General features: G+C 41.9%; 1 protein-coding gene across 2 annotated transcripts in view; it reads left to right on the top strand.

The window, feature by feature from the left end:
• Positions 1-17413, top strand: part of NPHP4 (nephrocystin 4) — a 185254-nt gene that overhangs the window by 125649 nt on the left and 42192 nt on the right. For both annotated transcript variants that reach the window (XM_075190021.1, XM_075190020.1), the window contains one exon: positions 4010-4190. In XM_075190021.1, coding sequence (XP_075046122.1) covers positions 4010-4190 — 181 coding nt within the window. The remainder of the gene's footprint in view (positions 1-4009; positions 4191-17413) is intronic.

The following is a 17413-nucleotide window of genomic DNA, read 5'->3' as shown; positions in this document are numbered from 1 at the left end:
GTATATAGATACGTATATACATAGCCATTGTGACTGTCTAAAATCTGGCATTCGTCCAGTTCTGAACTATTGTATCAGTAATTATTGTAAGAGGTATTAAATATCATCTTGAAGAGATTTATATGTATTCTGTTCCATACCAGTGTTTCCCCATCTTGTTCCGATAAGCGGAACAACATTGATTTATGGCATATAAGACATCAATCCTGCTGTCTTTCAGAAAGACAAAATTATTGTGGGTGTCTGTGACACTTTAATGAGACTGAAATGCGAAACAGCACATTACCCCTGGAAAATGGAAAGAAAACCAAAGCTGTTAACATTGAACTCCGGTATTTCATAAAATTCGAGGCCAGAAATGATGAAAAAGATGTCGGAGGTTATTAAACATACAGGAAATGTCTAAATGCTCAGAGATAAACATCAAAGTCAGTGTCTGCCGTCTGTCAGATGAAAACCGTAAACGTCTCGGCAACTAAATGATACTTTGGGTTTTTGTGTCTCTTGATATCATTCTAGAACACATACATGACAGTCTGTCGGTCTTCAAGACTTTCTCTATTTGTATTGTGGAAATGCAATCTCAAAGGTCAGCTTTTCACAGTCAGCGGCTATGTTAACTAAGCCATTTGCAAGGTGTTAACCAGGAAATTCACAACATGAAGCTTCAAATGACTTTATTTTCCACCAGACTCTAAACATAAAAGTGTTTATAATAAAAATAAATATCCATGCCATGCAGCACTAAGTGACTAAGAGCTTGGTATACGTTCCACCTTAAAAAAAAATAAAAAATTGTATTTATGAAAATGTTTTCATATAGACGTGCATTTGACACCACAATCTTGCCTCTTTTCCAGTGACGAAATTACCATTGGTGCAGCTGGTGCTCTGCCGGGGCCCAGGGAGATAATGGGGTCTGTTGCATGGCAGATGCAGAGGGCTGGGGGCCCCGGTTTACTCCTCCCCGCCACCCTGCACTGGGGCCCCCAGCTCGCTAGTTCTACCTCTGCTCCCCTCCTCACATAAAGACCCTGCCCCTGTCACATGCAGCCCTGTCCTCATTAACATAATCATGTTATTGGACAAATCACTGCCTCCCCCAAGATCAGCACATGCCTCTCCTGAAATACTCTATTCTGCTGTGAACTTTCTGATCTAATTGGCAACACATTCTATTACAATCCACTTTAATACTGGGGATTCACAGCCATGAAGAAGGAATATTGTTGATCTTCTTTCTTCTTCTTTCTTCTTTCTTCTTCTTTCTTTCTTCTTTTTTCTTCTTTCTCCATTCTTCTTCTTCTTTTATAGGGCACCACATGAGGTCCACAGTGCGTACAGAGGGAAAACAACAAGACAGTACATGGTATAACAGTACAATATAGTAAACACATAACACTACAACTCTCAGCACAGTTACTTTGGTACAAGGGGTATATTCAGCGCAGGCTGAAACCTGTGTCCATTATCGTGGTTTAGAGCCACTGAAAGGGGTGAGAAGACAATGGAGGAGTGGAGTCAAGGGGCAGAGAGCCCGCGGAGGAGGTGTGCAGTGTAGCTGGTGAGCAAAAGTTATAGGTAATGAGACCAGGAGGGAAGAGGTTCTTGCTCACTAGAGCTTACAATCTAATAGGAAAGGGGCAGACAGATGGTTGACACAGGCAGGAGAGCCAATGTAAGGGGATCTGAGGGCAAGAAGCAAGAGTGGGAGAGATGGAGGATGGACGAGGGTGAGGTATACTATGGTGAGATGGTTATGTGGAGGACTGGTGGGCTAATCTAAACAAGTGGGATAACAAAAAGGTGCTCTGACTTTAGGAGGGGTGAATAGAACCATTAGGCTGCCTTCACTAGGGAAGTGGCACCTGATGCTGGATGGTGCAATGCTCTCCCGGGAGGCTGGGATAACTCCTAGAAATTATGTAGCCTCTTTCCGGGAGCGTAGACAACTTTGCTGTAGCTTGGAATGAATTCTGCAGTAATTTAAGGTAGGCCTGAGGCCTAGGACATACATACATGGACGTATTTTAATCCATCTCCATCTATTTGCTTTTTCACTGCTGGAGGAGAGATAGATGCTCACATAGAGATCATTAATCTCTATGGCGAGGAGACACATAGAGAATCATTGATCTCTATGGAGAGATGCAGGTACAGTGTACAATAGAGAATTACCAAATCAAACGATGGAACAGGTATAAGGGACATTGGGGTGTGTTCTGTTTTGCCTTGTATCTGTTTCAACATCTGCTTTAATCAGTGTATTCTGTGCTCTATACCAGCGCTTCTCCATTTTGATAAGTGCTCTATATCTGAGCTTCCATCTCTCCATTTACTTAAAATAAAAATTGGAACAGAGGGAAGAGAGATTTGTTGTGTTATTACGACCGCTGGGGTGCGATGATGGAAACATTACATTGTGCAGAGCGGACAGGCCGTTATGGTGTGAGTCCCATCATCAGGACCCGCCCAGCAAGACCTGATAAAGCCCCCGTCCTCTTTACAAGAAGGAGTAACGGGATCCAGAAGATAGTCCACTCTACCAGGAACCCGTGAGATCTCCCTGAATTTCAGGAGTCTCCCAGACCTTTTTTGGGAGTGTATCTAAGTATTAGTGTCAGGATTGAGGTTGATGCAAGACCACATCAATTTTCGATAGAAAGGTCTTTGTGGTATGGCCCTATTTCCTCATGTGGTTGTCATTTTACACTTAGTGTAATCTGAGATCAATTTGTACACCTTATTTTTGTGCACTTTTTTTGTAATGGCTGGTGGAGCTACAAACATTTATACATACAAATTGATAAGCAGGGGCTAAACTTCTATCTCCGCATGAGTTGCAGCCCCAAGCTTAACACTGCCCCCTGCTGGAGATATCCAAACTATTTATTGCACTTTATATCATTCACATTTTTTACTTTGCTGTTCGTATGTATAAATATATAAAGCTGATACAGCGTTTACATCTTTTCTCTTTAGACCAGTGGTTTTCAAACTATGGTTTGATGGAAGACTGGTGAGTCATGAGAGGCACTAAGGTGTCCCTCTAGATAAAGACTAATAATAGGGACAGTACAGAGTAGGCAAAGTTAGAAAGGAGAAAAGCAATAAATCACCCTCTAGCAGCAGATTACCAACTGCTACCCCTCCAGTGATTAGTGGTTTTTGTATTGAGTCGCTGTTTAAGGTTCTTTTTTGTTTTTTTTCTCATTCCTTGCCAAATTTTGGGCTCTGTAAAGCAATGTCATTTAAGGCTTAGAAGTCATTTTTTTAATAAATAGTATAAGATGTATATTCTTTGTTATGCATTAGAATTTTTAGTTCATTTAAACTTCTAATAAAAATGGTTATTTCAGCGATATTCTATGAAAGTTTTTCAGAATGCCAGGGTGTATCCACATGAAGGTTTAAGAAATGCAAAGGTTCATTTGGAAAAGTGCAAATGGTCTTCTGTGAGTCATGAGTTCGATTCCCGACCTTGGCCTTATCTGTGTGGAGTTTGTATGTTCTCCCCGTGTTTGCGTGGGTTTCCCCCCGGGTGCTCCGGTTTCCTCCCACAATCCAAAAACATACTAGTAGGTTAATTGGCTGCTATCAAATTGACCCGTGTCTGTGTGTGTGTGTGTGTGTGTGTGTGTGTGTGTGTGTGTGTATGTTAGGGAATTTAGACTGTAAGCTCCAATGGGGCAGGGACTGATGTGAGTGAGTTCTCTGTACAGCACTGCGGAATTAGTGGCGCTATATAAATAGCTACTGATGACTATGATGGTTTTGTGGGCAGGGGTGCAAAAAGAGGTTTCCATCGCCTGCTGGGAGTAGCCGAGTATATTGGGACATTCCTTGATGAGAATTGGGCACATGAGTTCACTTGCATTTGTACCAACCTGCAGAAACTAGGTCCATGCATCATAAAAAAACAGAGCAAGTCATAATAGATGCAGCATGAGATATGACGCTAGTCTACAACCCGTGATGATTTCTGTCACTCTCTCTCTGTGTTTCCAAGCACTTACTGCGTCAAGGTCGCACGGCGGTGCAGGTGTCTCACGAGCTTGAAGTCATAACGACAGAATACGAGCAAGAGACGATGATGATGAGTGGAGACGTCTCTAAACAAGGCGCGGTGAAACCCATCGGGGTTCACACTGTTATCAAAGGCAGACTCCACCTGCGTATGGGCAATGTCGGTAAGGAGTACACCAATAAAAGATAAATAAATGATATATATTCATTTCTCCTTAAATAAAAGCTTTTTTTTAATATATATATGTGTCGGAAATCCTGAAGATAGCTAATGTAACCATTGTAGTAGTCTAGAGACTTTCTCTTTCAGAGGTACAATGTTATATTAGTCACACATCTTTCTATTGCCTTTCCTTTATGTCTTTGAACAGTTAATTAATTATTTTTATGCCTTATTACGTCAGAGACTCTATTGTTTTTTTTTTTTTGTTTGTTGGTTATCTTTGGAATGTAATGACTTTTGGACAATCGTTAAACAAAATAGACTCAGTTACGAAGGCCGGCTCGCCATGCTTTGCTGTTTGCACGAGTGCACCTGTTTGTTCTACATGCGTATTATTCAGCTTTTCCTGGTCTTGGGGAAACAATGCTCTGAAATGAATCTGTGCCTTCGTTTTCAGCCTAGGACCCCTCCATTCATTCATTTAAATGTTCTTGTTTTTCTCCTAAACTCTGCTTGGTTTAGATTTACTTATGTCCTGAAATGAATCATTGAAGAGACATTGGGGAGTAAATGTATCAAGCTGCGAGTTTCCGTCAGGTTTGAAAAAGTGGAGATATTGCCCATAGCAACCAATCAGATTCTAGTTATCATTTATTTAGTACATTCTACAGAATGACAGCTAGAATCTGATTGGTTGCTATAGGCAACATCTCCAGTTTTCAAACCAGCAGCTTGATAAAAAAAAATGTGCGCCTTCCTATAAAACAGGCAATACCTTCGTAAATGCACCTTTCCTACTACTGGGAGCTCCACCTAGTAAAAGTTGCTGCAGTTTTTTAGTCTTGCTGTTTTGTAAATCACCCTTAGGAGTATATTTACTAAACAGCAGGTTTGAAAAAGTGGGGCAGTTGCCTATAGCAACCAATCAGATTCTAGCTGTCATTTTGTAGAATGCACTAAATAAATGACAGCTAGAATCTGATTGGTTGCTATAGGCAACATCTCCACTTTTCCAAACCCGCAGTTTAGTAAATCTAACCCTTTAGTATCTGTAATTGTGTTCCATATCTCCACGTTCATTGTATTTTTGCTCTAATATGTTTCCTCTCTTTTATGATGTGTCAGTGTATACCAGCTGGTGTAGAACAACAAGTCACAGCATGCCATGGTGTATTTATCTGGCTGGATAGACAGCTCAGCTGCAGGACCACAGCTTGTCTATGCCTGGATGTACACATTGTGTATCTGGGTCATTGCTTAATTAATTGCTCATCGTTTGTGTCTCTGTCAGTGTATAAATGCCGCTTTGACTACTTACAAAGAAGCCTACCTATATATATTTAATATACGTTTAAGCGTACCGGATTCACCGGCTAGTTTGTCGTTCTTGAAGTCTCTGAAGACCTCTTAAGTGAAGACGTATAATAAACCCCTTGGGTGACATTTAGAAAAACTTTAAAAGCAAAGTGTTTCCAAGTGAATCTGTTCACATCTGTTATTGTCAGTACAAGATTCATTTCCAAGTGGCAATCTAGCGTTATATGCACGTTCCTTTTACCAGAGCACTCCAAACTTGAAATATTTTTGTGCTAGTAGAGCGAAAAATTACTGTATTTAGTCAAAGTTGCAGGAGGCACGTCTCAAACTATTAATTTAAAGATCTAAATGTGGCTAAAGAGCTCTTTAATATATTGTATTTATAAGTAGGGGTTTTCACTTTATTTTACTAGATACTAGATACCCATTGGCCAACTGGAGTATCGTGGCTTTAAGTGCTAGACAAGTCTTATTATATTAACACGCACCAAGTGACCAGATTTCACAAGGCTACATTAGTATGGTCGGCCAACAAATAAACACACTGGCAGATTGCAGCCATCGGACAACCAGATTTGGGGGCCCATTTAGTAATTAATGGTGTTTTGCCCCATTAATTATTATGATGACTTTTGGTAATATTTTTTAAAAAAAAAAAAAAAAAATCATCCCGTGACAGCGCATCTAATAGGAGGCTGTCCCAGCGATGATTTCACTTACCTTTAAAAGTCCCGTTGTCTGTCTCTTCTCTCCGGTCACTATGGCAAAGTTGCTTTGCGCATGCGTGACCTTAGGTTAGACATGTTAGCGATAGTGACCAGAAGGGAGAGGACAGTTGAGCTGCGGTGAAGGGATCCGAAGATCCCTCTACCGCAATGTCCTCCCCATAGGATTCAATGACTAACACCGTCTTCAGATGACGTTCTACATCCCTTGATGTAGAATAGTGTTGCCGCTGATATAGAGTTGGATTGCTGGTTGTTTTTGGCTGGGACTTGCAGACAATAACAGCCAATTCCAAACTGACTGCCCAATATACTGTGTGTGGACAGCTTACCACTTTTACATTACATGGTCATTTCAAGTGTTGTTAAACATATAGGGCAGCCTTTACAAATTATTTTGGCTAGGAAAAGCGTTGGTCGCAAGCAGGCAACTTCCAGCGTGGGCTGGATTTGTGTAACAATCCACATTTTTGAATTGCAAGGGGATATAATGCTGAAACGTATTATTTTTGCTTTTTTAAAATTGTTTCCAAAGACGTTGTGTTGCTGAACTGGTGCGTCTAAGCACGTCACGTCTTGGTGGATATTCATAACATACTTTTTGCATTTTAAATTCTCCTCTTCAATAAATATTAACTAGAGACTAAGAATATATTGTAAGAATTGCATCTAACAGGCAGAAAAAAGGAATATTATTGGGGAGTCAGTCAATATTGAAAAATTGGGACATTACCCAGGAGAAGACTTCCAGGGACAAAACTTTAAAGCCTGGGACTGTTTCTTGACATTTTATACAGATGAAATGTGTTTCTGGTTGGGGACATGGTGGTCCATGAAAACAGATGGCAGCCTAGAGAGAGCAGGTCTGCGCGTTAGAGATATTGGAATCGGGACCAGTGAAATTAAACGTAGTTGCTGCTCTTTGTACCATATGTGCAGAAATGATATATCAGAGAGTGTTCACTTTGCATCCATATCCTTAAACATTATATTTAGAAATCATTAATTGTGGATAGTTATACTTAGTGGCCCCAGGGGAAACGGCACAGTCACTATAGTGCATACTTGCCAACTCTCCCTGAATGTGAGGGAGACTCCCTGAACTAGGGGTGATCTCCACCACTCCCTGGAGAGTCTGGCATTCTCCCTGAGGCTGAGCCAGTACAAGACGTGGTTGGCTTCACCATCTGTGGCATGATGACACAGTTCAGAAATTGTGTTCTATGTCCATGTATTGATGCCTATGGAGGGGGCCATTTTCATGGAGACCAAGATTTAATCAAAGACTGACTGGTAAGACAACATGACTTCAGTAATGGAGACAGAAATGTAAAAGACACTTCAGTCTCTAGAGATTCATTAGCTGCTTTTCTTTAACGCATAGTTGCCTACTCTCCCCGAAAGTTCGGGAGACTCGCGCATTTCTGGGAGACCTCCCGGGCTCACGGGAGAGCAGGGCAACCTCCCGGGTTCTTGCCCCCGCAATAGATAACTTGAGGGGGGGCTTAATGACACAAATATTGCGTCATCTTAACCCCGCCCCCTGCTGTAATTGGCCAAAATTGTAACAATTGTTTAGTGGCGGAGCCAAATTGATGCAATTCGTTAAGTCCCGCCCCCACATGCCCACCTCCCCCGGGATCTCCCTGAAGCCAACAAGTTGGCAAGTATTCTATAGTGTCATAAAACTGATTTTGCAGCACTATATTTATAAACATGTCACCCCACATTGGAAGACATAAGGATGAATGCAGAGCCCAGCCCAGCGCTAAAGGACAGAACACGATGGGCTCCCTGTTTCAGAGCTGTAAACTCACTATGCTATGCTAACAGCACATGTGGCTGCCACTGATTCCGACCAATCAGAAGTTCCGATGAGTAGTAGATGACCAGCAGTGGGAGACAGAGGGCAGCACAGTCAGTCATTAGCATAATTCTATATGTAATTCCCAGAAATCCAGGTCTAATACCCACCTGCTTCTGCTCCCCCCCCCCCCCCCTGAAAGTGCGCATTTGCCAACTGAGACGGCAGAGAGAATGATTCAAGTGTCATTTATCTGTTGCTAACATGGAGAAAACATGGAACTGGCACAGTGACAACGCAGCAGGTGGTAGAAAGCTCTGGGTTTCGCTTTTGTTTTTGCCTGTAATTCTATTTTTAAATACATTTCATATACCATTAATTGCAGAAAGATGTAGGTGCTCCAAACAATGCTCAGTAATTTCCAAGTGCTGTCTAATCATTAGCTGTATATACGTTTTTTGAAAAACACAACAAAAGGAGCTAATTTAATTTTTCATCTCATCAGAACTAAGATTCGGTGTATCCTGGATCTCATATTTTATAAGTAAAGCTCGTTTAATGCCATTCTTCCCAGAAATGGAGTTTTAATTTCATTAGAGCTTATCATTTTATTTTATTGGGCAATTTTACTAATTAACTTAGTGTGTGTGTGATTAATAAGAGAGTATTATATATTTGACTGACAGGGCTAATGGAATGACATTTTTTAATTCAATTAATCAGACAAGCCCATGTTCAGCTCAAACATTCATAGTAATTTGTGTTTCATTAATGGATAACTAAAATCCCAAAATCAAAATGTTCATATTTGACGCGAGTGTACCAGTCACATGACCACAGCTACACTTCAAATGATAACTTCACCAAAACTGAAGAGAGAAAAGAATAAAAATCAATTTCTTTATTATTTGTTTGGGGTCCCTATTGGGCCTAACAGTCCTACTCCGTCTTCAACGGTCTTCTTGTCACCTATTTCCTTTGTGAACTTCCTATTCTATCGGGGCAATTCATTTGCTCACGATGTGCCTCCAAATGATCACGAGGGCAGTCAGCTGCGATGCAAGATTTTGCCTCGCACCCGTAGAGGTGCACAGGAAAATATGCAATATTGGGGTTGCGTTAATGTACGACAAGACAGAATTGAATTCCCCCTTTAAATGTGAAGTTCATGTGGAAGGGGCACACCAGGCCACTTGGCTTATTTTAAAAAGGTAAAGGGGAGGAGAAGAGTGAAGTACAGAGTAGTACTATTAAGCCTGTTATATTTGTAGATTTGGGCTGAGTTCTTTAAATGGCAAATATGGGCCTGTTCCAAACTGGGACACAACTTGCATACAAGTTGCGGTTTAAAACAGAGAGCGGAAGTTCAGCAGAGTTCCAACGATATTCAAATCCAAGCAGGTCTATAGATGCGTTTCCATTTGAATCTGGGTGTAAGTACTCTCTGCCTAAACAGTACTTGTCATATGTAAACAGACAGAACGCAGTGCAGTATATACACAAGCGGATGTGCAATATACGGTCACATCAGAACGCATCCAAAAAAAATTATATTATAAAATAAATTAACAACTGTAAACAGTATAATCATTAAAAAAAACATGATTGGTTTAAAAATATATTTATTTTTATATCATTTATTTTTGCATAATATACATAAATCAATATGTTCTTAATGCATACTGTATATACTAGGGATGAGCGCACTCGGATTTATGAAATCCGAGCCCACCCGAACGTTGCGGATCCGAGTCGGATCCGAGACAGATCCGGGTATTGGCGCCAAATTCAAATGTGAAACTGAGGCTCTGACTCATAATCCCGTTGTCGGATCTCGCGATACTCGGATCCTATAAATTCCCCGCTAGTCGCCGCCATCTTCACTCGGGCATTGATCAGGGTAGAGGGAGGATGTGTTAGGTGGTCCTCTGTGCTGTTTAGTTCTGTGCTGTTTAGTTCTGTGCTGTGCTGTGCTGTGCTGTGCTGTGCTGTGCTGTGCTGTGCTGTGCTGTGTTCTGCAGTATCAGTCCAGTGGTGCTGTGTGCTGTGCTCTGTCCTTCTGAGGTCAGTGGTGCTGCTGGGTCCTGTGCTGTGTCCTGTTCAGTCCAGTGGTGCTGTGTCCTGTGCTCTGTGCTTCTAAGGGCATAGTTATTTCCCCAATATTCCCCTGTGTTTAAAAAAATAAAAAAAAGTTTTTTTAAAAAATACCAAAAACTACTTTAATTTTTTTTAATTACCACAAAATTTGCACAACCAATCCTGCAGTATAAGCCCATTGGTACTGCAATATTACCAAGTTCACACATTCAGCAGTAAAAGTCCAGTGGTACTGCAATATTACAAAGTTTACACATTCTGCAGTATCAGTCCAGTGGTGCTGTGTCCTGTGCTCTGTCCTGCTGAGTTCCGTAGTGCTGCTGGGTCCTGTGCCGTGTCCTGTTCAGTCCAGTGGTGCTGTGTCCTGTGCTCTGTGCTTCTAAGGGCATAGTTATTTCCCCATTATTCCCAAGTTTTTAAAAAATAAAAAAAAAGTAAAAAAAAATAAAAAATTTAAAAAAAAAAAAAAATATATAATAATTATAACCAAATTTGCAAAACCAATCCAACAGTATAAGTCCATTGGTACTGCAATATTACAAAGTTCACACATTCTGCAGTATCAGTCCAGTGGTGCTGTGTCCTGTGCTCTGTCCTGCTGAGTTCTGTAGTGCTGCTGGGTCCTGTGCCGTGTCCTGTTCAGTCCAGTGGTGCTGTGTCCTGTGCTCTGTGCTTCTAAGGGCATAGTTATTTCCCCACTATTCCCAAGTTTTTTAAAAATAAAAAAAAAGTAAAAAAAAATAAAAAATTTAAAAAAAAAAAAAATATATAATAATTATAACCAAATTTGCAAAACCAATCCAGCAGTATAAGTCCATTGGTACTGCAATATTACCAAGTTCACACATTCTGCAGTATCTTGTGCTACATATAATGGAGACCAAAAATTTGGAGGATAAAGTAGGGAAAGATCAAGACCCACTTCCTCCTAATGCTGAAGCTGCTGCCACTAGTCATGACATAGACGATGAAATGCCATCAACGTCGTCTTCCAAGCCCGATGCCCAATCTCGTAGTACCGGGCATGTAAAATCCAAAAAGCCCAAGTTAAGAAAAAGTAGCAAAAAGAGAAACTTTAAATCATCTGAGGAGAAACGTAAAGTTGCCAATATGCCATTTACGACACGGAGTGGCAAGGAACGGCTTAGGCCCTGGCCCGTGTTCATGACTAGTGGTTCAGCTTCACCCACGGATCTTAGCCCTCCTCCTCCTCCCCCCCCCTACAAAAAATTGAAGAGAGTTATGCTGTCAGCAACAAAACAGCAAACAACTCTGCCTTCTAAAGAGAAATTATCACAAATCCACAAGGCGAGTCCAAGGATGTTGGTGGTTGTCAAGCCTGACCTTCCCATCACTGTACGGGAAGAGGTGGCTCGGGAGGAGGCTATTGATGATGTAGCTGGCGCTGTGGAGGAACTTGATGATGAGGATGGTGATGTGGTTATTGTAAATGAGGCACCAGGGGGGGAAACAGCTGATGTCCATGGGATGAAAAAGCCCATCGTCATGCCTGGTCAGAAGACCAAAAAATGCACCTCTTCGGTCTGGAGTTATTTTTATCCAAATCCAGACAACCAATGTATGGCCATATGTAGCTTATGTAAAGCTCAAATAAGCAGGGGTAAGGATCTTGCCCACCTAGGAACATCCTCCCTTATACGTCACCTGAATAACCTTCATAGTTCAGTGGTTAGTTCAGGAACTGGGGCTAGGACCCTCATCGGTACAGGGACACCTAAATCCCGTGGTCCAGTTGGATACACACCAGCAACACCCTCCTCGTCAACTTCCTCCACAATCTCCATCAGATTCAGTCCTGCAGCCCAAGTCAGCAGCCAGACTGAGTCCTCCTCAATACGGGATTCATCCGAGGAATCCTGCAGCGGTACGCCTACTACTGCCACTGCTGCTGTTGCTGCTGTTAGTCGGTCATCTTCCCAGAGGGGAAGTCGTAAGACCGCTAAGTCTTTCACAAAACAATTGACCGTCCAACAGTCGTTTGCCATGACCACAAAATACGATAGTAGTCACCCTATTGCAAAGCGTATAACTGCGGCTGTAACTGCAATGTTGGTGTTAGACGTGCGCCTGGTGTCCGCCATCAGTGGAGTGGGATTTAGAGGGTTGATGGAGGTATTGTGTCCCCGGTACCAAATCCCCTCGAGATTCCACTTCACTAGGCAGGCGATACCAAAAATGTACAGAGAAGTACGATCAAGTGTCCTCAGTGCTCTAAAAAATGCGGTTGTACCCACTGTCCACTTAACCACGGACATGTGGACAAGTGGTTCTGGGCAAACGAAGGACTATATGACTGTGACAGCCCACTGGGTAGATGCATCCCCTTCCGCAGCAACAGCAACAGCTGCATCAGTAGCAGCAACTACAAAATGGGGGCTCGTGCAAAGGCAGGCAACATTGTGCATTACAGGCTTTAATAAGAGGCACAATGCTGACAACATATTAGAGAAAATGAGGGAAATTATCTCCCAGTGGCTTACCCCACTTAGACTCTCATGGGGATTTGTGGTGTCAGACAATGCCAGTAACATTGTGCGGGCATTAAATATGGGCAATTTCCAGCACGTCCCATGTTTTGCCCACACCATTAATTTGGTGGTGCAGCATTACCTCAAGAGTGACAGGGGTGTGCAGGAGATGCTTGCGGTGGCGCGCAAAATTGCTGGACACTTTCGGCATTCAGCCAGTGCCTACCGCAGACTAGAGGCACATCAAAAAAGCATGAACCTGCCCTGCCATCACCTCAAACAAGAGGTTGTGACGCGCTGGAACTCCACCCTCCTATATGCTGCAGAGGATGGAGGAGCAGCAAAAGGCCATTCAGGCCTACACAGCCACCTACGACATAGGCAAAGGAGTGGGGATGCGCCTCAGTCAAGCGCAGTGGAGACTGATTTCCGTGTTGTGCAAGGTTCTGCAGCCATTTGAACTTGCCACACGAGAAGTCAGTTCCGACACTGCCAGCTTGAGTCAGGTCATTCCCCTGATCAGGCTGTTGCAGAAGCAGCTGGAGAAAGTGAGGGAGGAGCTGGTAAGCCATTGCGATTACAACAAGCATGTAGCTCTTGTGGATGTAGCCCTTCGTACGCTTTGCCAGGATCCGAGGGTGGTCACTCTTTTAAAGTCAGAGGAATACATTCTGGCCACCGTGCTCAATCCTCGGTTTAAAGCGTATGTTGTGTCTCTGTTTCCGGCGGACACAAGTCTACAGCGGTGCAAAGACCTGCTGGTCAGGAGATTGTCCTCTGAAGAGGACCGTGACATCCCAACAGCTCCACCCTCATTTTCTTCCACATCTATGGCTGCGAGGAAAAAGCTCAGTTTTCCCAAAAGAGGCACTGGCGGGGATGCTGATAACATCTGGTCCGGACTGAAGGACCTGCCAACCATTGCAGACATGTCTACTCTCGCTGCATTGGATGCTGTCACAATAGAAAAAATTGTGGATGATTACTTTGCTGACACCATCCAAGTAGACATGTCAGACAGTCCATATTGTTACTGGCAGGAAAAAAAGGCAGTTTGGAAGCCCCTGTACAAACTGGCTCTATTTTACCTGAGTTGTCCCCCCTCCAGTGTGTACTCGGAAAGAGTTTTTAGTGCAGCGGGGAACCTGGTCAGTGAGCGGCGAAGGAGGTTGCTTCCTCAGAACGTTGAAAAAATGATGTTTATAAAAATGAATAATCAATTCCTCAATGAAGTACAGCACTGCCCTCCAGACAGTACAGAGGGACCTGTGGTTGTGGAGTCCAGCGGGGACGAATTGATAATGTGTGATGAGGAGGAAGTACACACTGTAGGGGGAGAGGAATCAGAGGTTGAGGATGAGGACGACATCTTGCCTCAGTAGAGCCTGTTTAGTCTGTACAGGGAGAGATGAATAGCTTTTTTGGTGTGGGGGCCCAAACAAACCAATCATTTCAGCCAAAGTTGTTTGGTAGGCCCTGTCGCTGAAATGATTGGTTTGTTAAAGTGTGCATGTCCTATTTCAACAACATAAGGGTGGGTGTGAGGGCCCAAGGACAATTCCATCTTGGACCTTTTTTTTTTGCATTATATGACCAATCAACAGTCGTTTGCCATGTTCAAAAAGTAAAACCAAATTTAAAGAAATACAAGAAATTAAACCAAAAGTAAAATGCCGTGTCATAATTTAAAACAAGAGGTATTGACGTGCTCTAAAACTACTGTATTGTTGTTTATATTTTATAAACACTACACTTGAAAGCTTGAGTCTTTCAATAAAAAAGTAACTGTCCATTGCACGAATATTTGCAACAGGGACAATTTTAGGGTTAAGAAAGTCAACTAATAACACTTCGACGCTGTCTGTCTTTATAAACACTACACTTGGAAGTTGGAGGAGGTATTGTGGCCCCGGCACCAAATTTACTACCGGGGCCACTCCACTGTGCAGTCCATATTTAGGTGTATCAGATATTAAACAACGGTGACAGTTGATGCCCAATTTTTTAATTATATTGTGGCCTCGGTACCAAATTGTGTACCGGGGCCACCACACTACGCAGTCCAGATACTTGTTTGGTGGAATTCAGACCAGTTGAGGGTTTTATTATTATTATATTGTGTGGACCACTCTATCTATACCACACTACAACTCTATATACCACTCTATTTCATACTTTAATTCTATTTCATACTTTAATTCTATTTCATACTTTAATTCTATTTCATACTTTAATTCTATTTCATACTTTAATTCTATTACTAATTACCATAAAGAGGAACAAAATAAACCAATTTTACCAAAAGTATAATATGACTTAGACTTACAAACACTACACTTGAAAGATCGTGCCTTTAAATGAAAAAGTCAGTCTTCATTGCACGACTATGTGCAACAGGGACAGTTTTTTGGGTTTACAAAGTCAAACAATAACACTTTGACCCTGTCTGTCTGGGATCTCAATGACGAATTGTCTGTACCATGTTTGGAGGAGGTATTGTGGCCCCGGTATCAAATTGGGTACCGGGGCCACCCCACTATGCAGTCCAGATACTTGTTTGGTGGAATTCTGACACGTGGAGGGTTTTTTAATTATATTGTGGCCTCGGTACCAAATTGTGTACCGGGGCCACCACACTACGCAGTCAAGATAGATAGATGCGTATCATAGATAAAGTACATTCAGTGGTGTGGGGCAAATTGAAAAATATTCAAAATGCACTGACATTATCAAAAACAAGAGGTTGTCACACGCTAAAACTCCAACATGTATATGATGGAGAGGATGGAGGAGCAGCCGTATGTGTAGTGTAATGCAGATCTGTTGAAGGTTTTTTATATATTTTATTGTGGTGCCCAGTGCCCACTCCTCTACGCAGTCCAGGTACATTTATTGGTGCGATTCATAAAAGTTCAGGGTTTTTAAGATATTGTGGTGACCCACTCCTCTACGCAGTCCAGGTACATTTATTGGTGCGATTCATAAAAGTTCAGGGTTTTTAATATATTGTGGTGACCCACTCCTCTACGCAGTCCAGGTACATTTATTGGTGCGATTCATAAAAGTTCAGGGTTTTTAATATATATTGTGGTGACCCACTCCTCTACGCAGTCCAGGTACATTTATTGGTGCGATTCATAAAAGTTCTGGGTTTTTAAGATATTGTGGTGACCCACTCCTCTACGCAGTCCAGGTACATTTATTGGTGCGAATCATAAAAGTTCAGGGTTTTTAATATATATTGTGGTGACCCACTCCTCTACGCAGTCCAGGTACATTTATTGGTGCGATTCATAAAAGTTCTGGGTTTTTAAGATATTGTGGTGACCCACTCCTCTACGCAGTCCAGGTACATTTATTGGTGCGAATCATAAAAGTTCAGGGTTTTTAATATATATTGTGGTGACCCACTCCTCTACGCAGTCCAGGTACATTTATTGGTGCGATTCATAAAAGTTCAGGGTTTTTAAGATATTGTGGTGACCCACTCCTCTACGCAGTCCAGGTACATTTATTGGTGCGAATCATAAAAGTTCAGGGTTTTTAATATATATTGTGGTGACCCACTCCTTTACGCAGTCCAGGTACATTTATTGGTGCGATTCATAAAAGTTCAGGGTTTTTAATATATATTGTGGTGACCCACTCCTCTACGCAGTCCAGGTACAATTATTGGTGCGAATCATAAAAGTTCAGGGTTTTTAATATATATTGTGGTGACCCACTCCTCTACGCAGTCCAGGTACATTTATTGGTGCGATTCATAAAAGTTCAGCATTTTTAATATATATTGTGGTGACCCACTCCTCTACGCAGTCCAGAAAGATACCTTGTTGCAACGTTTTGGACTAATAACTATATTGTGAGGTGTTCAGAATACACTGTAAATTAGTGGAAATGCTTGTTATTGAATGTTATTGAGGTAATAATAGCCTAGGAGTGAAAATAAGCCCAAAAACTTGATTTTTAAACTTTTTATGTTTTTTTGCAAAAAAATCCGAATCCAAAACCTTAAATCCGAACCGAGACCTTTCGTCAAGTGTTTTGCGAGACAAATCCGAACCTCAAAAATAACGAAAATCCGGATCCAAAACACAAAACACGAGACCTCAAAAGTCGCCGGTGCACATCCCTAGTATATACAATGCATTTTTATTGTCTTAATTGTATACACGATCTGTGCTAGCTAATGGCACACATATACGTGTACTTCTCCAAATAAAAGACTATGCTGATAGTCATCACTATCAATCAGCACTTACACCTGCCCTGTATCTGGTGCAAATGATACAAGTGTACAATAAAATCCTTGGACACAGATAAAGGAACAACACAAACCACGGATACTGGAAGATAAACTCCGACCATTCAGAAAACAGACAGAAACTTGACATATAAAACAAGCAGAAAACCAAAATCGCAACATCCAAAGAAGATGCACAGCCTGTAGCCTGTACTGGGGACAAGCCGTAGTAAACCAACCCCGTTGGGTCTAAGTAGAGACCCATGTTCTGGAGAATGACTTGGAATGAGCAGGGATTATAGAACAATGGTATGTTTCATGCAGCACGACATTTGTGCAGAAAGAGAAGCAGACCCCAGAGCCAGCTCATGTAGCACAGGGACTGGTCAGCAGAGGGTAGAAGGTAAAAGTCTCTTATATACAGTATGTTACTAATTTGCAAAGCAACAAAACTTTGGTATACTGATTGCACTGTTAAACTAATCTGAAAACTAATTTCCTAAGTGACAAACATAGACTTGATTCGCTATAGAAACAAGACCGTCCTGG

The sequence above is a fragment of the Mixophyes fleayi genome, chromosome 11 (assembly GCF_038048845.1).
Source record: "Mixophyes fleayi isolate aMixFle1 chromosome 11, aMixFle1.hap1, whole genome shotgun sequence".
Taxonomy (NCBI): domain Eukaryota; kingdom Metazoa; phylum Chordata; class Amphibia; order Anura; family Limnodynastidae; genus Mixophyes; species Mixophyes fleayi.
This window is presented reverse-complemented; position numbering and strand designations above follow the sequence as displayed.